Source organism: Mya arenaria, chromosome 4, assembly GCF_026914265.1.
Source record: "Mya arenaria isolate MELC-2E11 chromosome 4, ASM2691426v1".
NCBI lineage: Eukaryota > Metazoa > Mollusca > Bivalvia > Myida > Myidae > Mya > Mya arenaria.
In genome coordinates this window covers 27,937,488-27,960,641 of record NC_069125.1, presented here as the reverse complement: position 1 = coordinate 27,960,641, position 23,154 = coordinate 27,937,488, and the positions used below count along the sequence as shown (strand labels likewise).

The 23,154-nt window shown below is 33.3% G+C and overlaps 1 protein-coding gene across 1 annotated transcript in view; it reads left to right on the top strand.

Moving 5' to 3' along the window:
* LOC128232514 (rho GTPase-activating protein 5-like) overlaps positions 1-23,154 on the top strand; it is a 74,244-nt gene that overhangs the window by 31,540 nt on the left and 19,550 nt on the right. Inside the window, 9 exon segments of the mRNA XM_052946101.1 lie at positions 1,979-2,047; positions 4,757-4,878; positions 10,657-10,785; positions 11,289-11,394; positions 14,516-14,728; positions 16,221-16,373; positions 17,696-17,751; positions 18,446-18,589; positions 19,490-19,507. Of these exon segments, the coding sequence (XP_052802061.1) occupies positions 1,979-2,047; positions 4,757-4,878; positions 10,657-10,785; positions 11,289-11,394; positions 14,516-14,728; positions 16,221-16,373; positions 17,696-17,751; positions 18,446-18,589; positions 19,490-19,507 (1,010 nt within the window).

The following is a 23,154-nucleotide window of genomic DNA, read 5'->3' as shown; positions in this document are numbered from 1 at the left end:
GAAGAAATTACAAATCAACAAGAATCAAATAAAACCAGCTTCAATGCTAAGAATGATTCCTGTAAAGGACAGTGACATTGGCTGCAGAGCGACCAACGAAATATTATTTGGCGTACATACATGTACATTTCTTGTAGCTTTGATTTTGGGTTAGTTTTAACCCCTGTATTATGTTTTGTAGATTCTTTTTGTGTTTCAGGTTGTTAGCTTACAATTTGGTTTGCTTTTTTTTAGTCATAGATCTTTAAGGGTCTTCCACAATAAAAAAGTGGGTGGGGAAGGTCAAATATTTCAACTTTTGAATTAATCATTATTGCTATGTTCTTTTGAAGGACAATCTTTTGCAAGACAAAAAATCATAAATTCTGTGCTATAAGAATACTTTTTTGGTTCTCTTTATGAGTTTAAAAAGGAATTTGAAAATTCGTAACATTTGGACAAAAATTCTTCAAAGATACAAATTTTTTGTTTGAGCTAAAATGCTTCAAACTATCCAAATTAATGAAGTTTTTTTGGTTTGTGAGGATAGAATTCCTAGTAAGGAAGATACTGAAAACAGTGATTTCAATTTACTTCCTGATTTTATAAAAAAAATATTCTGTCTTGAATTTAAAGCAGTCATCAAAAGACCGCATTAAATTGTTGTTTGGATAGTGTCTGACATTTTGGCTGCTTAGGCTATTTTTATATCCGTAGCATTTCTGCTCTGTTAAATCTTCTTTGTAAAAATTGCTGATCTTTCAAGCGACCTTAAACATGACTCTTGAGAAGGAATTATAATGCTTGCTTAAGATTGGAGGTAAAGATGATGTACAAATTAGATTTTATTAACTTTTGGTGTTTTAGCCTTCAAATTCACTTTCGTATTGTGGTGATCCCTTAAGTCAAATAGTTATTTCAGCACCTCATTTTATTGAATTTGCAGGTTTTAATAGTTTTGAAGAGAAAAGTTTGCATGCTTTGCAGGTTAATTTTGAAACCATGTGTATCAACATACAATCCATTATGTTGTAATATATAAATATACAGATCTTATTATATGAAATTCCCTTTTTGGTGGAGAATGGTCATGGCTTTTTGTGGTCATCGTTTATTTCAGTTTGATTTGACTAGCGTAATGTCATAATAATACCTCTTGTCTTATAATCAGGCTCTTGGTTAAGCAATCGATAGACTTTAACGACAAAGCATTAATTAATAACAATGAAAAAAAGCAAAAAATGTTAGTGTTTTTTGGGGGGTGCAGTATAGATAGATTGACAGAAGTTTTTATTTCAACTTGTACACTGTTCATCATCAATACACAATATGAAAAAATCAAACTGATTTGTAGAAATCTTTTTGAGCAACTTGCTTTGAGGGTCAAATTACAAGTAATTTTGCGTTTGTGCTAATGCAGTGTGCTTGTTGTTATTTTACAAAAATAATAATTGCGTTTCTTGCTTATTGGTTGTTGTTTTTAGCTTCGATTATAGATATATACATGTACACACTTTATTTAATTTGACGAAAACCCTGCCCAGTATTTGATCTTGTAAAAGCTTTTTACATCAAAGCGTTCGCATGACAAAACCCCTACCCTGTTTATTTTTTTCAAAGTGAAGTTGAATGATATAATTATATACATGCAAGTATATACAGATTTAGCAGAAATTGCTTCTTTGCTATCGTATGCATTTTACATTATTAAGTATGAAAGCAAATTATATCATTGACTCCGTCATCGAAATTAGACTCTAAGATGAATAAGCCTGAATGCTTATTTTCATGCTCGCCATCAAATATTTTCAACACACCCTGCTAAATAAAATATAGGAGTTTAGCAAGCCCAAAAAGCATTTAAACAGTACAGGGCTTGCTCGCTTGTGCTCATTTCGACCACTGTTGATTACATAAGCTTTTGATTAAGGTCTAAGCTTTGTGTATGTTTTCAGTAGATATGCATTTAATTGAATTTTGTGTCATTTTGCTTTACTAGCTTGGGCCATAAATGAGCCAAAACGCCAATCAAAGACGTCCTCGGCTTTTCCAGTACTCAACAATCGAGGTTTGAATAAAAATTATGTGATGTCACTCCTTGTAGCGCTCAACATTGTGATTTGAAGCAATCCTTGAAACTAACTTGGCTGCAACTATTGGCTGGATCCATGATGCATGGCTGTTGTGTTCATTGGACTTACATGTGGCCCCCCCCCCCCAAAAAAAAAAATGGATGCAAAGCTTTTTCTTTAAAACACACTGTGTTACTTCTATTAGCCTTTTGTCCATGCTAGTATGATAATGTATTGTAAACAAAGTTTGATAATCTCCTAGCCTTTTCTGTGTAATTTCAGTAAAAAAGTTGACAATATTTCGTAATATATGATCATGTGACTGTAATATTTTTGAAAATTGCAGTTACAGCCAAGTTTTCATAATATTTTATAACCAGAATAGAACATACTTGCAATATGAAGGAAATATCTCATGACCAATTTGTTTATTTGTACATATATTTTTTTATGTGAACAAATAATGTATTTCTTTCAATAGTTGTATCATTTTAAGGCATTGAGATGTTTCCAACTAGTACCATATTTAATCTAATAATTCCCCCCATTGACTTCTCAGCACTTAATTAATAGTCATTTTTTTGGAGGGGGCAGGCGGATTTTAGTTGCTGGGGGTATTTATTAAATAAATCAAATTTGGTGTAGATTTAACATCAGAGAATATGCAAATACTGCTTTTAAATGCCTAAGTAAAAGTAAATCCCCCATTGGCTTCTCAGCACTATTATTATTCATTTTATAGGGGGGTTTTGGGGAGGGGCCAAGGGAATTTTAGTTGCTGGGGGTATTTATTAAATCAAATATGGTGTAGCTTTAACATCAGAGTTTATGCCAATACTGCTTTTAGATGCTTAAGTAATGTGGATATGGGTAGCTTAGTATTAAGCCCATGTTGGTGACTATTAAATTTTCTAAGGGTAAAATTGACATGACGCCGAGAAATTAAGATTTGGGAGGGCTGGGGGTGTGGAGAGGGGGATGTCACCACCAGCTATATGGTTGTATGCGTCATTTCAATTAGCCCTATTACTGCAATGTTTTTCCCTTTAATGCTTAAATTTATATGGTCTAAAGGAAGCTATTACTATACTTGTATTATTATGTTATATATATATGATCATTATAATGGAGATCTATATCGTTCTCACTGTATTAGAAATGTTTTTGCAAAAATTATTGATATTTTTCACCCATATGACTCAACATTTTCGATGATGATTTCGCTTGTTTTAGAAACTATGTTTTACTGGCCATTTCTTTGTGCTTTGTTTCCCTTGTAATTATAGCTTATGTTGTCTTGTACACTTATATATACTTTATAAATACCAGAACCACTAGTTAGATTTATGCCTTCTAATATGCAGCTACTAACATTGCTTCTGTTAATGTAGAATGTTTTAACGTTGTGACATTCTTGTTCTCGGTTGAGAGGCGGGTTTAGAAAAGTTTAGAATCCACAATGCCATTTTTTTCATCATAGACAAACGGATGAATTAATGTTTAGCTGGGTTTTTAATTGCAACCTGATCGGTTGGCAAAAAGTCCTGGAATATTAAACCATCCAAAATATAAACAACCTACATGTATAACCCCTTGGGCTGATTGTTAAGAACTTTGTTAAAATTAACAACATTGTAAATGTCATCGTTGTTAAATTTTCAAATTGTTACTGCTATGCTCTCTCTGCCCAATCTTAATCATAAAGATTTTACCTTTGTCTAATTACTATGTTGATTAAGGAAGCTTTTATTTATAAATCATTCTTTGTGTGTAGGAAAGTAGTTAGGTACTACTTGCATGATAAACGTTGCAAATTGTTGTATAAGTTTGGGGAACATTTTATGATAACAAAAGACTGTGTTAACTGCATGCAGAAAATGTTGTATGAGACAAGCAATTTTTAGCTCATCTGTTTTTCGAGCTATTGTCAAGCTTTAGTGTTTTCATCGTCAGTGTCAGCGGTGTTTTTGTTGAGCAAAAACTTTAATCTTGGTGATGACTCAAAAATATGTTTCAACATGTTTCAGTGAAACTTGGTACACATATTGCTAGTGACATAATGCACATCTGCTGGAAGGTGCATAACTTTGGTTTTGATAATTATTTAGTTGTTCCCCTTTGTTGGACTTTAAAATGAAGTAAAAGAAGGCGTTGGAGTTAGCTCTGTGGTGCTCGTTTGTTGATACAAAACGCCAATTTGCAACAGAATTTGTGATTAATAGCAAATATAACATTTGTGATGAATACTTAACTGTTCTTCTTTGAGCAGTTTTCTGACTTCTTTCCTTTACAATGCTTAAAAATGCTTAACATAGAAATCTATTCTGAATAATTTCTTAAAATAGGTAAGAGTATAATATTTTTCAAAGCTGTTAAAAAAATGGATATTATTAATGACCACAGCATTTGTTTATTGTCGATTTTAAAAAGAGCTATCATATTTAATAGTGATTTTGAATTGAACTTGGCTAAAAAAAAAATTTGTCTTAAATTACATTATTAGCCTTAGTTTTCTATTGGAGCTAAAGATTATTATTATGATAAGTTACATACTCTGCAGTCATATCCAAGCATTGTTTTTGTTTAAACATAGTACAATTGGTTTGTAACCATTCAGAATGCAGTAAAAACTATTTCCTAACTATGATGTGTAAGGTTGATGTAGTGCTGTTATGATATTAATGTTTTCGTTATTTCCCTGACAGATTCCACCTACGGAAGTCGGGAACTACCAGCTCATGGGGACGATGACATCGAGTGGTCAGCTAACTCCCTCTATGATCGTTCATCTGTATACCATACCCCAAACAGGGCCTCAAAGAATAAGGTACCATTAAGTTTTTGTGATATGAGTTTATTTGGCCGTCACCAAGCTGGACAAGTAAGTTTCCTCCGCGTACTCCGGTTTTCTACACAGTATACGAACACATTATTGTGTAACATTTGAGTAGGAATTTGATACGGATAATGTTGCAGTATCTTGTTTTCGCAGTTAATGTAAAAACAAGAGTTAGGGTTAAGTACAGTATTTAAGTACAGTATTTTTACTGATTTTGTTGTAAGATTGAAATTTGATTTCACCAATTAAACACTACAGTATAGGCAATAACTTTTTTCAATAGCTATTAAATGTTTGTTTCTATGTTAACTGAGATTTATGTGAAATAATAATTATCTGATTTTCATACCACACTTGATTTGAATTTATTTGATTATTAATGTAATGAAATAAAGTTTGCTTTTACAACTAAATTAATCTGATATTTTATTTCTGAATGTAATTGACATTATTTAAAAATTATATGGATTTTTCTTAATTTTCTTAAGAATTCACCTAATAGCCATCAGTATTACAGTATGTGAAAAAAATGTTAAGGTAAAAATGTCTGTCCTTACATAATAGAATTATTAAGATTTGTTTTAAAAACAATTGTTTTCATGATTCTTTTAAAAAGTTATAACCTTATATTTAAATTCACTGTAAATTTATGAAACATGTTTTGGAAGTTATATATTGCTCTTTCTATTGATACACTCTTTTAATTAATAAATCTAACAATTTTGTATTTGAAATTTGAAATAACAATAATTAGTGCAGTGTAACCTTTAATATTTATTGTTCTAAATGATGTGTGCCTTATGTGTTCTTAAAATATGACATATGGCCGATTGTTCAGATCTTTGATAAAGTTAAAATCGTTGTTAACATCATTGTTAATTTTCAAATTATCACCATTCTGGATATATATATATATATATATATATATATATCAGGGCTTCTAAAATTTTGGAACCTCAATGGGTCAGGAATTGGCGGCAATCGGTCTGGACCCGGCGACCCCCGACCCCCCCCCCCCCCCCCCCCCCCCCCCCCGAAAAAAAAAGACCTGTTCAAAAGTCCGATTACGTTGAAATGTCACACATTTTCGCGACGTCTTTTCTGTCAATAATTTTTCGCGATGTCACAATTCCTAAGAGGGTTCTAGAGCCGCATAGCGGTTTCAGATAGTCTTTGATACAAGCAATAATTCAAATGAGATTCCTATCGAGTTCTGTGGTGTTTTTCATAAGATCGACTGCGATCGTATAAATAACTATGGCTGTCGGGAAGCGGTCAGACGACAAAAAGTGAAACAGTACTATGATTTATTTGCTTATTGCATCTACAGTGGGTCAACATTCAACTGATACTCTTGGATAATAATAATAATATTAATAATGTTTATCTAGATTTATAATCGGGGCTTCAAGTTATACGTGTGATATCGACAACGATTTTTTCATTACTGCGAATTAAAATGACGTAAGCTTCCAGACTATGTTGTTAATCAAGCGTGTCGCTGTTTATATCCTATATATGACTAGGTTCGGATTAACAATGACATACGCAATTTAAAAGAACAATTTAGATTTAACAGTTTGGTAATCAACAAACGGATATATCATGTAATGATCGACGACGACATAGCATATTCATATTAATTGCCATGTGAAAATATGGACCGATTTTAACACTTAATCAGGATAGCTGCAAGCACACAATTAACACATAGTTTAATTGTGTCTTCTGCGACCTACCAATACACGTGATTGGACCGATTGCAAGCGTCTGCTAATTAACAGATAGGCTATAGAGTGATCAGTGTAGCGGAAAAAGCAGCTGGTCGCATTAGTCACATACTAAGACACTTTTATGACCTATTGGGGGTAGTTTTGAATGTGTGAATGACCCATGAATATTTGTGTATTACAATTTCTGCAACTTTTACTGGCCTAGTCGTTTTGGACCGAAATAATAAAAAAATAGACAAAATTTCGGACCGATTTTTTTTACACTTTTTGAAACTGAAATCGGTCTGGCCTGGTCAAAATCGGTCCAGACCGGCAAATTGCCAGTTTTTAGAAGCCCTGTATATATATATATATGTGATCTGGCATATTTCAAATTAGATTTGAGACAATTTTTCACCTATTCTTGTCTTATTAACCCATCAAAATGTGTTTCTCGTTTGAAAGTTAACAACAATTTAGTTAACACGGTTGTTAATATTAACAAAGTTCTGAACAATTGGCCAGTATTACCTTAAAACTGACTTTGATTTGTATATTAACGTATTCTTATCTTTATATTCTTCTAATTTCTGATCTCGTCTAAAATACAGTTTATACTTCATATATGTCTGCTCGTTTCTTGCTATTGGATTATAACCTTCATTTCCAGTCAAATAAAGTGCCTATTATCTCTCAATAAGTACCACGCTTAATAGTTAGTATTTGTAGTTTTACAATTTATCATGATATCATAATTTGGTTCACCGTCTGCAAAATGAATAAATAACAATCTTCAACAATCTGATACATTTAGAACATTATATGTAAAATCTTTATGACTAAGAAGGGCTCCCTCGTTTTGCTAGCTCCATCCTTCTTGGTCATTAATATTTAACCAAATGTGTTCTAACTATAACTTGGCCTTCAATAAGTATCAGGCTTAATCATTAAGTATCACAGTTTTTACGACTTCACATACATGACTTTAATATTTGCGGCAGTGCACCTGCTTTTTTGTTTGGGCTAATTCCATTTTCGGAAAATAAGAGCAACAGCAGATGTCCATAAGTCTACATTTTGACCATATAAAAGTGTTATAAACACTACATACAAGTCATGGTTTCGCTTTTTACATTCAGAAGAAAAGAAACAAATGGCAAATTCTGTGCTGCAGCTAATAGACTGTTTTAAAGGGACTGTCTCACAGATGATAAAATAGCAAAAAAAAAAAAAATTGTCGAATAATGACATAAACTTGGCATCAATGTGTACAATGCATTAAAACTTACTAATTGAAGTACCACATAGTTTACAATTTATTTAAGTTTAGCAGTTATTTCGTATTTTTCTATTAAAAAAGATTACTGGGTATGTCTACCAGGTAGAATTCATTCCTTATGCGTGATTGGCTAGTCGGTGTTATCACGTGATATTACCGAGGTAGGTTTATAGCTTAATTATGTAACCCGTGTAGTGTGAGCGTTGATAGCTCAGTAAGGAAGACGCTGGACTTCAATTTTGGTGACTCAGGTTCGAACCCGGTCTCCATCACAATCTTTTTTTTTACATTTTGGTACTTTTTTTACAATTATGACATCAAAGCATAACACATTCTATTAGATAAATGTCTGAGATTCGTTACAGAAAAAAACTTTTGGTGCAAATCTGTGACACAGTCCCTTTAAATATATCAATCAAACATAAATGACGCAACACCATTGGTCCAACACTGGACTGGTCAAGAGGTGACCCTATATTCTAAGTTACGGGTTAGTAGGTGACCCGATATGGGAAACCATATTGGGTGAGAGCGATCACCTGTTTACATGTTTAAATGTTTCATTTATTTATCGGAATCTGAAAATAGACACCATTTTGGTAGATATAAATTTGGTGACCCAATATGGAAAAATATGGGGTCATCGCGTGACCAGTCCTGGACCAATGACGTTGCGTCATTTATGTTTGAGGCGTGATATTTTTCTATTTTGGCTTACTAAATGATAATTGTACCCAAATGGCGCCTATTTTCTGATTGCGCTGAATAAATAAAACATTTCCGATAAATTGATAAATTTTAACAGGGAGTCGACATGATATATACGTAAGGCGGCAAGTGGGTGACCCTTTATGGGATTTACCTGTGAAGAAACAATATTCGGGTTTGAGCTTCTCTTTCACCTGATATGGTTTCCTTTGCCCCATATATCTCATATTGGGGCACCTACTAACCCCAGAATTTATATTATTAACTAGCCATAATTTCCATATTTAAACTGACCAAGAAATGATCTCTCAATTTTAAGTTTTTCCAGTTTTGTATGATAGGCCCTGGTATTTATTTTCATTCTTTTGTACTTTCATTCTGGCAAGTAACCATGGAGATAAAACAAGTGCTACATTGGTATGAACAACTAATTCACAGGGAATACTTTTGTTAATTAAATGCATTAACACCAAAATGAATTGATTTTTTTTCTTCTGAATTTAGATCTTTCAGTGATGAAAGTGTAATTTTTGTTATTATTGCTATGAATGAAAGTTCATCATAAATATATGTCAAAATTTTACGAAATGATTTTTTTATTTTTTATAGAAAAACAACAATTTGCCGCTCATGTTTAAAGTGACACTCTTATTCAAAATCAATACATACACATGTATACCAACATTTTGACTGATAAACCTTTAACTACTTACTAAATAATGCATTTCTGGAAAATATTAATTACTGCTAACAAGATTGTAATCAAGTAAATAAAGAAAGCACAAGATATTAAATGATTGGTGAGTGCTAAAAGATTTACTGTGGTTTACTATAGACCCCTGAGGTAGAAATACCCTGTTTTATGCTCATTTCTTTCAAATAAAACTTGGTATCCCTCATAAGAACCATTGTTTTCGATATTTATTCATCCTTGTTGGAATATTAAAACAATATTATTAATTGTGGTAAATCATATTTGTTTGGCAGTAAGAGTGCATCTTTAAAATACTGAGGTACCGGGTACCTTATTTTGGGTTAAACACAGGTTCAATATTCTGGATGGCTTACTAATGTTTGGCAATCAACTTAGCATTTGAAGGTTTTGGAGCATTGAATGCTCACCGGTTTTGTTCAGCCAAAATATTCGAATCAAGTCCATCATCTATAGCCTGTCAATCTATTAAAATTACAACTAACGGGTTGACAAAGGATCCATACATGTACATGTTCTTTCAATCAGCCAATTCAATTAACTTAGCCTTAAATTATGATCTTTGAAGAGCCAAAATTAAAATCTTTATTGGGGCATCACAAATTGACTGTCTTTTGGTTATAAAAGGCATTATGATCACGCTTTCATTAGCTGATTTACGAGTTTGCTTTGCTAAGTTTATTCCAAACAGTATGTTAAACTCGTAGCATTTAAGGCAAATACTGGACAAAATTCATCAGCTGATTGAAGAGTTTGCTTTGCTTAGTTTATTTCCAAACAGAAGTTTAAACTCATAGCGTGTAAGGCAAATACTGGACGAAATTCATATACAGGACTGAAGTTTACAATTGGCCAGTTTTCCAGCTAGAAAATGATATATTTCTAAGTAAATTATAGCGGATCAAGCAGAAATAGGCCTTTTTTTGAAATTCGCATTTTTGTTGACACTTCAAGCATGCTTTACACAAACAAGAACTTATCATGAAAGTACTCATTATCTTAAGTACGTTTCTCACCATAGACCACAAACGTTCGTTTACAGTCACAGCAAACTTTTTTCAGCAAACTTTGCTGTCATTTTTTTTGTGTAAATTGCACCAAGAACTGCTTCTGCTTGTTTTGCTTCAAATGATTGTAAAAAATCCAACTTATTCATCTAAAAAAAAAAAACTTGGATAAAACGCAATGCAAAAATAAAAATTTAAGCCAATCTGGAATTCGTTTGCCAATGAATCTGTTTCGTTACGAAAATCCCCTGGAATTCTGGTATGTATGTTTGAGTGACTCTCTAATCTCTCTCTAATGCTCTTTATCTAACCCCTCTGTGACACTTTGCTTCCTCTGTTTTATTTTAGTCGTTGTTATTTGCGCAGTATGCCCTGCCTCAGCGCCCAAGATCTGGCGAGATAAGATCCGGGCATGTTCAGGCGCCTCTCGCTCTACCGGAAAAAATCGAAATCGCCGAGCAGTACGGGACGGTCAAGGTACTTTGAAATGTTGATTAATTATATTGTGTGTGTTATCTTGGTTGTATTGAGGTCAATATGATTAAAGCTAAACTGGTTTTTGGAGAAAAAAGATGTGTTATTGTAATGGACTTGGTGTTGTTGATGTTGTTGCCGCAGTCAAATGCGTGTTAAAACCTTAACATTAACTATAACTAAACAATGTCAAGATATTGATGTCTTTGAACACATATTATCAGTGACAATACGAAAATGTCCAGGGAGGCCCATAAACCTAACTATAATAATTGCATAGTAAATATGCCCCTTGATCGACTTGAAAAACAGAAGAACTACGACATTTGCTGGTGATACTCTTGTTTTAATTTACATAAAAATAAAGTCTGATTATATGTGTGTGTGTGTATATATATATATATCCATTGATACAGGATCAATAACCCATGAAAGGTTTAACCAGAGTTGTCTGCTCTTCGATGCTGTTGTTGTATTTTTTAACTAAATTATGTTGTGTGTTTTAGGATGCAATATCAGGTGTTGGAGAATGTGATTACGCTCTGGTTGACGACGCACTACCTAGCGGCAAAATCCATCGAATACAGTCCCCCTCGCGTAAAAATGACAAAGGTATTACGACATGATCTTATGTCTGCTAGACGTAGAACAACTTTTTTTCATTACTTGTCTACTGGATTTTTACTGTTGTGAAAAAAGAAATATAATATCCAACTTGAACTCACTGTTGTGCTCATAAATGTCATACTGTTGTGCTCGACAACGCTGATAATCAGTCTCATAACTATATTTTCATTTGGTTGTCCTTGAAAATGGTGAAGGTTATTAAATAGTACAACACATGAACATGAATAATAATATATAGTAAAATAACAATAGCAAAAGTGGTAGAAAGCACGTTAATAGTTTATTGCACTATCGCATAAATAATTAAAACAAAATTTCATTCTGTCATCTGTTGTTGCTCTTCTCAAAGCTTTCAAATTCTCCGTTGTTGCCGCAAATTGTAATTATTGTACGAAAATGTTTTCAACATGTCAAAACCTTCAGCTAAGTATTACAAACATGTTTTATAAAATGATGAACAACACTACCATCACAATAGTTTGTACTATTGGTATGTTACAATAGTTAAACGGTGTTCCAGGCAAAGGGAGTTTTTCACACCTTCACACATTGTCTGTGCACAATGATACCACTCCAAAGTATGCATGTTATATTTAATACAGAATCATAATATGAACAATCTATCATACAATAGCATAGCTGTAAACAATCAACTGCGTTTTTTTGTACTTGCCTGAGAATCACCTTACCCGATTTTCCATTGCCGATATAATTAATCCCATCAATTGATGTGAGTTACATCCCTTTCTAGTAAAAAGTAACTGACACCTTTTCTGCCATTTATTTCTCTATTAAATGAAATTCAGAAAGAAATGAACTTAAAAAAATAATAACTAAAGCCTTATGTTTTAGATAGGGTGTAGGCATTTTTCATTTGAATTTCAGGGCATAAAATAATACAAAGTATAATTCGGTAAGTCACAAAATAAACACTTAAGAATGGTCTTTATTTTTTGGCTATGTACTTTTTCATCTTTCAATGTTAGTATCTATAAGTATGCCATGATGACATACCTTCTCAAAGTATGGATATTATTTTTATACAATGGGGAGTTCCATAAATTAACACCTTTCATAGTTTCGCAAAGGATGATGTTTTCTTTCAGTTTGCGTCAAAACTTAGTGACTCACAGACTTTGTAACGATGAAGCTCATATAAGAAATGGTTGTGTATGGTTAAAAATCTATTGCTATTTGAGCAGTGTTCTAGTGTCTTTTAAGTTTCTGAATGTTGATTATCAAATTTTATTTCAAAATAACTTGATTGTTTAGGGTTGTGCATTTACTTTGGGTTTTGCAAATAGTACATTGTGAAGATGACCAAAATGTTTCAAGTGGGGAGATGCTTTTCAGGTTTGTGGGATTTATTTGGAGTATGTCCTCGTAAATTTTCAGTTCATGTTCTGTCAAAGTAATAGGAAAAATTGTTTGACAATAATTAATATTAATTTACATTTTAGGGCTGATGTTATGCATATCTTAAATGTTAAATATACTAAAATTGTAAGACTATTTGATAACGTTTAAGTTATTATTTATTTTGATTTTGTATCCTAGTGTTCAAAATTATATTTTGTCCAAAAGGGTGGCAAAAATTATATTTTGTCCAATGAGATGGCAGTATTTTTCAAATCTGCCATTAGTTTATTTTGATATATCAGCATTCAGCCTTAATTGATTTTGATCAGGTGAATCCATAGATTGGAAGCTGGGCCAACAGACATATAGAGGATAATTGTTTGTTTCAGTGTAAGATAGCATTATATTTCACCGAGTGAGCACCAAAAGCTATATTTCACAAGTAGCATAGCCACAAGGTAAATATTTACTTTTGGTGTTCAAAAGGTGAAATATTTTGCGATCCTACACTGAAACAAACAATATTTCTTTCTATTATATGCTAAAAAGGATATAAACTAGCATTTGATTTCTGTTTTATCATAAAAGCCAGCGAAATTTTATTTGGAAGAAAAGTCATTTCAGAAATGATGTTTGAAACAGTGAATTTTATATTTCACTGATAAATCTCTATAAGCCACTGGAAAGCATATAATAAGATATAATACTGACCACTAACCTGCTTACAGAGTATGAATTTACAAATATAAATAGTTATGCAACACAGTCGTATTAAACCTATCGTTTTGGTAGATACCAATAACCTTGAACCATTACGTAAAAACTAATTGGTTGATTTATAGCTCTTTATTTCATGCTTTTCGGTGGTTTATTGAAATATAATGTTGGATAAACTGGATAAACTCACTGTTTGAATCTGTTGTTTACTCTTGAATTTACTAATACCGATAGGTGAATAATGGTTAAAAGTTAGGTATTAAAAGGTGTTTCTTCTAATATCTAGGGGAGGGAAGTTAGATAATTGATAACATGAGCCAATGTTGTTGTGCATATGTTGCTGTCTAAAGAAACTGCACGGAGATGGAAATATCCTTCAAAGAGATTCATGGTCCATGTGTTAAAAATCAAATTACACATGCGTAGCAAGTCCAAACTTGGGCACAAATATGGCTTTGTTTATACCCATTGATTTATTAATTGAGAGCAATATACAGTGTACATTGGTGTACTCAGTTTGTGCCCTTGTTCCCAAATTACTTGGAATGTACACTCTTGTTCCAAATTACTTGGAATGTACACTCTTGTTCCAAATTACTTGGAACGTACACTCTTGTCCCAAATTACTTGGAATGTACACTCTTGTCCCAAATTACTTGGAATGTACACTCTTGTCCCAAATTACTTGGAATGTACACTCTTGTCCCAAATTACTTGGAATGTACACTCTTGTCCCAAATTATTTGGTATTTACACCCTATATCTAATTTCTTGGAATAAACGCTCTTTTCCTAACCTTTGAATGTACACCCTCCCTTGTCACCAAGTATTTTGAAATGTACGCTCTTGTTCCTAAATATCTTGTAATGTATGCTCATTTTTCCCAATTTTCTCGGAATGTACACTCTTGTCCCAAATTACTCGGAATGTACACCCTTGTCCCTAATTACTTGGAATGCACATCCTAAATATTTTGGAATGTACACTCCACTTGTACACTTCATTGGAATGAACGCTTTGAATCTTTCAGTATCAGATTCAGAAGAGTCCGACTTTAGTTCAATGGAACGGGACAAGGAAAAGAATGCTGACATTTATTCAAAAGTGAAACGGAAACCAACGCCCCACAAGAAGAAACACAAACAACGACAGGCAGAAGGACCGTACGTGACACAGATTGACGTCCAGCATAGACGCCTCTCGGACCAGGAGCGTATACTGAGCATGGAACACGGGGGACGAGGTTTGAGTTTACTGTTAATTTTTATAAGCTCGTTTATTTTTTAATACAAAAATGTCAAGGTATTGTCATAGCCTTTGTGTTGTTGGCTTTGTTGTCGATGTGCAAAGTCTTTAACATTGGCTAAAACCCCAAAAATGTTGAAAAGTGTTATACAGAAAAAATATGCACCTGTACAGCATGGCCCATAACTCTTGCTAGATCAGTTGTTATGTGACACCCCTTTTTGTTTGCAAAAATAACAAGAACAAAAACAACAGAAAACAGTTTAAACGGAATTGGGGAGATAAGTAAGGGGTTTGAGTGGTCTAGCAGTATAGGTGACCTTTCACTAAAAAAAGTTACGAATTTGAGCCTCATCGGGGGATCATTTTCCTGGCCTCTCTTAATGGACCCCAGTACTGGTTTCTGTCTGATTCATATCAGGACGTAGTTCTCTTCACAATCCGTGAGAGATTACCGTAAATGTGCCGGTATAGGATGCAAGAAACAAACGTGAAATATCGAGAAAAAAACAACAACAACCTCTAATACCATAGATAGGACACAGTGAAAAATGTCAAATCAGAAAGCCAGGATGTTTCTTTGTTCATTACCTTCAACAAAGTATTAAAGAACGTGCCAAAGTGCGTAATAACAACCCTATTATTGAAACAGTTTGTACTATTGATATTGTACTCTGCTTTAAGGCAGAGGGAGTTTTTCACCCCTTCACACATTGAGAACAGCATTGACAGTGTACAGTTGTTGCATAAGCATTTGTGTAACACTCAAAATTGTTGTCCTGAGGTGGAGTGGATGTCTTCTAAATTGTTATCCTGAGGCTGTAACGCCGAGGGCAACAATTCAGAATGTCATCACCAACATTGTTTATTTATGACTGATATTGATTTGTTTACGTCTGGTAATGATCTTGATCATATAGATGATTGATCGTCTTCAGTTTTCTCCGTGAAACAATTAAAATTACAAAACCAATACCGGAAATTCACAAGTTTAAATGATATGCAGTTTATTTTTCTAATCTCGGTAAAACCCATGACCTACCTATGATGTAGCCTCACGCGCAGGTAACACAGTTGTAAAACAGTCGAAAAATATTAAATTACATTTATATAGGGTATCGGTAATAATGCACAATGACGCTATCATACTTTACAGTATGCATGTTTACTTATTATCTTTAAAATGGAATAACTTTACATAGATTCTTATCGTACAATATCGAAACTATATGTTACATATAATTAATCCCAATTTGTTTACTTAAGTTATAACTTATATGAGGCGATGAGGGTTACGTCCCGTTGAAATTAAGTAAACAAACTCATTTCTCCTCATTGATTTACATGAAGAGCCAAATTCAGACTGATATTAATTTCGAAACAAATGACAAAATCCTAATACCATAGATAAGGTGCAGGCATTTTTTTTTCTTGAGAATTTTAGGGGAAAAAAGTGTACCATAAAATATTGTTTTTTATTTATTTTTCAGGTCGAAGCAATTCCCCATCAGAAGACAGCGCAGGGACAGGAGATGAACTCCAGGCCGGAACGAGGCCTAAACGGCGCTCCATGAAAAAGAAAACAGCATCCCCAGGAAGTGTGACAAATCTCTCAGATAGTGATATTTCCACTTTCCTTCCAGGTAATCAAATATTTTATTCTAGCTTGAATAAACAAGGTGTGTTGTATTCACAGTATAGGCACTATTTATGGAATACATTTATTATAGCGAAAATAGATTAATATTTGTTTTTGAATGAAGACATGACATCATCGTTATGCAAGGGATTGAAATCGGACAAATACCATGATCAATTATAAAAAATAATGAAAGATTATTGTTGATTGATTATTGAAGTTGATTCGTGTGAAGATGGAAGGATATGATGTACATTAGTAATCTAAATGAATTACCAAATGACAACGAAAATTATTAGGCAGGTCATTAGGTGCACTTGGGGCTGTATTCAGTAACCGACTAAGATCCAACTTATGTTTAAAGCTGCTCTCTCACAGATTGACCGTTTTGATAACAAAAAAATGTATTTGAATGAGCCATTTTTGTGTAAATGTTTGGAAACTAATGATAAAAGACTGCTGACAAAAGATCAGATCGTAGTTATTTATGTTATTGTTTATAAATGGATGATTTATTGTTAAAAGCGTTACCAGTGTGAGTATACCACATGATAAATAACATCACAAATGCTACTTCGGAATGCAACATTTTGCTTCGAATAATGACCTAACACAGAGATAACTTATCTTTTCCTTCACAATTTTGAACGAAACAGAGGGCAGTCTATGCCACTCAAAGAGCCCTGCCTGCGTTTTATTTCCAGAGTTTGATTATGTGATAAGTTTCCTCAAACGCTTCGACAAACCTGTTTCCAAAATAATGTTTTGACAGTGCTCCATCTGGCGGCGTTTCTGTGAAAAGATTGGTCGGAAGTGTTCTAAGAAACTAAACATTCAATTAAACTCTAGTAAAAGACTGAAGGCATGGCTATGTGAGCGGCGTAGACTGCGCTATGTTTTATTTAAAAGGGTGATTAAATAGTAAAGTTATCTTTATTTAAATTCTTCATATGAAGCAAAATATTGCCTTCTGTCGTATTATTTATTACGCATTTTATCACATGGTGTACACAAAATGGTTACTAACGCTTCAGGAAAAATAAATTTTTAAGCAGTTTTAGAAACAATTGAGATCTGTACTATTTTGAGTTATATTCCAAAACTGAATTAAAGGCACTGATGCCAAAATAAGCTGGATCTAAGTAAAATAAAAAATTAATGTCAAAACTGTGAGAGTGCAGGTTTTAAGGCAGAATCGGAGTGTTTTGGTTGGCTGACCAATAGACTTAACAGAATCACTGAGGCATATCTAAGAATAAGAATAATATTGATTACCACCTCAGGAAGCCGTATTGCAGATGACATTACATATCCATGCCCTTTCAGGTACAACTCTTGGAGATGAAGAAGATATCATCAGTGCTGAAAATTCCATGCATAAGGTACTTGTATTTGTGATGCTTTAAAATGTAATAAATTGATATTTACACTGAATAACAGGACATTTCATCTGATGATATATCATATATTATTGAGTGAAATTTCAATTTTTTACCGATTTTGGTTTTCATGCTGCTTATTTAAAGTTTGCAGTGCTGGGTTGAAATTGAAAAGACATCACAAAAATGATGTCACAAATTTGCTTTCTAAGAAATTTATAAAACATACGAAGTAATAAGATAAGATTTTGAATTAATTTTATAAGTATAATAATAAAAAAAGAAAATTCAAAAATAGAAGAACAAAACTGCCAGCAGCAGGTCTGGAATCCATGTCTACTAGATTTGCAGTCTTGCACCTTATCCATAAGACCACTGTAGATTAATGCTCTCTATGAGAATTTAGGCAGTTTTATGAGTAGTTTTATAAAAACAATTTAAAAATTGAAAACATCTTCAACATTTGAATGTTTATTGTTAATGTTTTGAAAGCTGTAAATTTTTGCCCTAGTGCATTAACTCAATAACTGCATTTGAACATCCTATATCAGTGTAATTTAGCAGTATGTCTGAACCCTATACTGTTTTTCTTTGGACTGTTTTCTCATTAAGTTTTTATATACAGAGGTTCATTCAAATTACCTCTGTTTTATAACATTGATATGGTATTAAAATCCATTTGTTTCTATGGAAACAGGTTGGCAGTGAAGATAACGACCTTGACCTCAATGAGAGCGGCAGTTTTGGAACGTGGTTCCGTAAAAATAAAGGTCGTGAAAATCCCCAGAAAACCCTTGAAAGGAAGACAAAAGAGGACGAGAGGCGAAAACAACGAGAAACAGTAAGCTTTGTGAATAATTGTTTTTGTATTAAAAGCTGCACTTTCACAGATTGATCATTTTGACAACTTATTTATTTTTTTGTCTTGAAATATGAAATCTGGGATCTAATTTTTTGTCAGCAGTCTTATATCACTGGTTTCCATACATTTTCACAAAATTTGGCTCGTTCCAAGACAAAAATAAAAAGGTTGCCAAACATTTTCAAGATATTCAAATGAAACTTAGTACTCACAGTGTTTGTATACCACGTGATAAATTACATCATATATGCTACTTCGGAAGGCAACATTTTAAGCAAAATGAAAACTTAAATCAAAGATAACTTTCCTTTCATTACACCAATTTAAATGAAACAAAGGGCAGTCTATACCGCTTAAAGAGACCCATCTTTGTTTTATATCCGGAGTTTGATAAGGTGATTAGTTTCATCAAACACCTCGACAAACCTGTTTCCAAAACAATGTTTTGACAGTGCTCCGTCAGACGGCCGTATTGTGAAAAGGTTTGTCGAAGTGTTATAAGAAACTAAACTCTCAATTAAACTTTGTTAAAAGACCAAAGGCGGGCTCCGTAAGCGGCATAGACTGCGCTATGTTTCAATTGAAATGGTAAAGAAAATGAAAAGTTATCTTTGTTTAAAGTCTTCAATTGAAGCCTTCCGACGTAGAATTTATGACGCAATGTATCACGTGGTATTCACACACTTAAGTTGGCCAGAGATAATTTGCACTTAAAGTCCCATAACTCTGGCTTTAATAATTGGCAAGTTATGCCATTCTTTTTTCAACTGAAATACAGCAGACCTGTTTGGGCGATCGCTCCTTGGTGCTCTTGTTTAAACTGTAAAGCTTTGAAAGCCATACTTTGTAATGCTGCGACTATTCCTTCATTTCTTTCAGAAACTGTTTATTGTACAGGTACAGTTAGAATGTTTTTATGGTCCTAAGATGTGAATTGACTATGAAACCTAGCAGTAATATTTTGTTTCGCTTTTAGTTCTTTCAGTTGCCAAAGTTTTTCAAGTGACATGGTGATATAGTGTCTTACCCCTAATACTGACATGACTAATTCAAACTGAAAATGGCTCTTGAGTGATCCAGTAAAGAGTTTCGCTAAAATCCTTTTAAATTTTGTTAATTTGCTGTGAAGTTGTATGATTTGTTTACTGTTTCAGAATAAACAATTTTTGTCTGAAACATACTATATGTTTTTGATATGCTTGTCTGTGATTTTTTGAAGAGAAAAAGTTATGATGTGATAGCCTTGTAGTGGTTGTTGGCAACGGCATCTTCATCATCGATGGTGTTGTGCAGAATCATTAAACTTGGTCATAGCTCAGAAAATATTTAAGATATCCAAATGGAACTTGGTATACATGTTGTCAGAGGCGATGCATACATGTAAACCAAGGACCATAACTCTCTCTATAATAATTGTCAACTAAAGCCCATTGTTTGATGAAAAAACAACAACATAGGTTCCTATGACTCTCACACTTTATGTTGCTAATAATGATCAATGCATTTGAAAGACATCATAATTATACATAGGTGTCAAAAATGTGTCTACAGGGCTTAAATAATTGTTGAGTGGTGTTTGACAAAAAAATAATGGTGGGAGCATTCTGGCATCTGTTTGTGGTTCCCTTTGCTTTGTTAATTGCAGTATGGTAAATGTTTGTTTGATCTTAATTGTGTTAAGATGAGTTATTAAATTTGATGTCGGCAACTTGTGGTAATTGTAGTTTCCATATCATAGTTGGTTGTTAATTTGTCTGTTTCTTCGAAGAAAACAAGTTAAGGTGTTGTCATAGCATTATTGTCTTTGTCTGCATCATTTATGTAGCTTAATCTTGGGGCCAGAATTAAAACACGAAATACCTTTAAAAAAGAACATAAATGGCGTAGATGGTGTAGATGGAATGATGTTTGCCATATGTGAAAATAAAAACTTAAAACAACACAGTAGGGCACTGTTTCAGTAAAGATCGTAAGGCGGATGATCGTTAATTTCCAGGCTTAACCTCATGTATGGCGTTAACTGCGTTTCAATTTGCTGAGTATTCTAACACTGTGGTTTATGATCGCTTTTCTTTTTTGTCTTAAATCTAGGTCAAATTTAATCTGGTACAGCTACACACAAAAAAAAGAAATACCAAGGCCCTGAACTTGATAAGTTTTAGGTATGTCCCATGTTGGCCAAATAAAAAATAGACCAGGATTGAAAACTGGTGTTTGAATTGCCCATTTCAAATATATGATAATATGATTTCTTAACAGACATAATATTATTGTCTTTGAGTTAAAGTACCACATGTACAACAAGGCCCTATTTTAGTTATAAGCCATTTTGGCCAATTAAAAACCCCAACAAGTCTTAGGTGTTTGAATTGCCCTTTTCAAATATATAATGATATGATCTCTTATAGGGGCTAGTCACCACATGGTCCCAAAATCGGCAAATACATTATTTCCACTCAACAAGCCTAGAATTGTCAATACGAGCTAGTACAAGGCTGATAATACATCATTTTACATGATTAAAAATTATTTTGTCACTGTCTCAGCTGAGTTAAACTGTTTAAAATTAGGCATAATGGTTTCCCAGTTTATAGTGTGAATATTTAGCATGTAAAAGTCACCTTATTAGTACAGATACATGTACTGACCCTGTTTTTAAATTAACTGGGATTTACATGGCAGACAACCCCAGTAAATTTCCAATAGGAAAAATATGCAAAAACTGCAAAAGATACATATTTTGTAAGCGATATGATACATCAGTAAGTAAGATTCAGTACGTTGTACACAACCATATCAATATTATGTAAGTTTTTGACAACTTCTTTTTTTTCTTGTATTGTATCATCTGGTGTCTAGTCCCTTTAACTGTCATATTGTCTTTAAGTTTAAGTACCAAAATTTATCTATTAAAAACAACTTTCAGAGGCTGTTACTTTAATATTTATGATATTGTTGGAAGCTTTATTGCAATTGTGACATATTTTATTTGATGCTAATAGGATACATGAGTTTCATGATGCAAATTGTTTAAGAGAGTGAAACCTCAAAAATGGATAAATATTTGTCTCCAAACCATTTAAGGATGTGACATTAATATCAATGCATTGAATCTGTGGAAGTAAACAATATGTTTTGATTGGAAATGTTCTTTCTCTGGAAAAATCCAGAATTCCATGGGAATTTTTCTGAGAATTGAGACATTGTTTATTCTCCTCATTTTACCATTCAAGAGCTCACCTCAAAAGGGTTGTTACTGGCTGAGCTCAAGAAGGGATTTAACTGGCTCAGCTCAAAAAGGATGTAACTGGCTCAGCTCAGTCAAAAAGTATGTAACTGGCTTAGCTCAAAAAGGATGTAACTGGCTCAGCTCAAAAAGGGATGTAATTGGCTCAGCTCAAAAAGGATGTAACTGGCTCAGCTCAGTCAAAAAGGATGTAACTAGCACAGCTCAAAAAGGATGTAACTGGCTCAGCTCAAAATATAACTGAATATAAAAAGCAAAGGATTTACATCCGTCAGGGGCGTACACCTCACAGTTATAATTTATTAAATTATTTCCCTTTCCTTCATTGATATGCCTTTTTTCTTCTACATCCATAAGCCTCATTGATATGCCTTTTTTCTCTTGTCCATAGCCTCATACATACACCTTTTTACTCTATAAATTATGTAATGAGGGCATTAACTAGGGGTGGTTGATTTGCCCACTTCTCTTTGTAAAAAAGACAGGAACTTCCCAGAAAGGACCATTTCTGGACATGTTTGGTTATCATGTTTGCATGAACCAATAGCTGAACAATTCAAGAAGGATACAAAGTCAATATTTTCACCGAGTTAAGCAATAAGGCAACCATATTTTGACATGACGATGTGAAAATCATCGCCTAACAGTTAAAGATACACAGCAGTAGTGTTAAAGAGAGATCTTAGAAAATCTTGCTGTCATGGCTTCTGCACTTTTTCCAATACGTCGCCACCATCGCCAGGCACACAGAAGTCTCTGATGTACTTATCCGTGTTTTGCTGTATTGCTGTGACATACTTGTGTATTGATGGTTTCACAAAGCTTCAAATTCTATGAAGAAAAAACAACCGTTGATGCCAAGAATTGCGGATTGTTTTTTCTCTCACTTATTTTCTATTTTATATACAATGCAGACAACTGCAGAGTTCTAAGAACCAAAACAGGGGAAAGTGATTGCTGTTATCATGAATTAGTGAGTTTAAGACAAGGCAATAGATTATTTTTCACAGATTTGGTAACCAGGCAGTGAATTGTGATTTCTTCAGCGATGGATTTCTTCGGTGTTGGAATCTGTGATATTGAAAAAATATGGTGAAGTAGAGGTCGAGAGGAGAAAAGAGTGAACATAAATGGGTGACATTTAAGAAATTCTTCACCTTTAAATGGTCAGTAATCTTGTCTTGAGATTTTGTATATTTTCAGGCATTTTTGAAAAAGGAAAATTATGTAGTTTAATGAAACAGATATCAAATAGACTTTTTATGCCTCTTGAGAGTGGAATACAGTTATCGCTCTG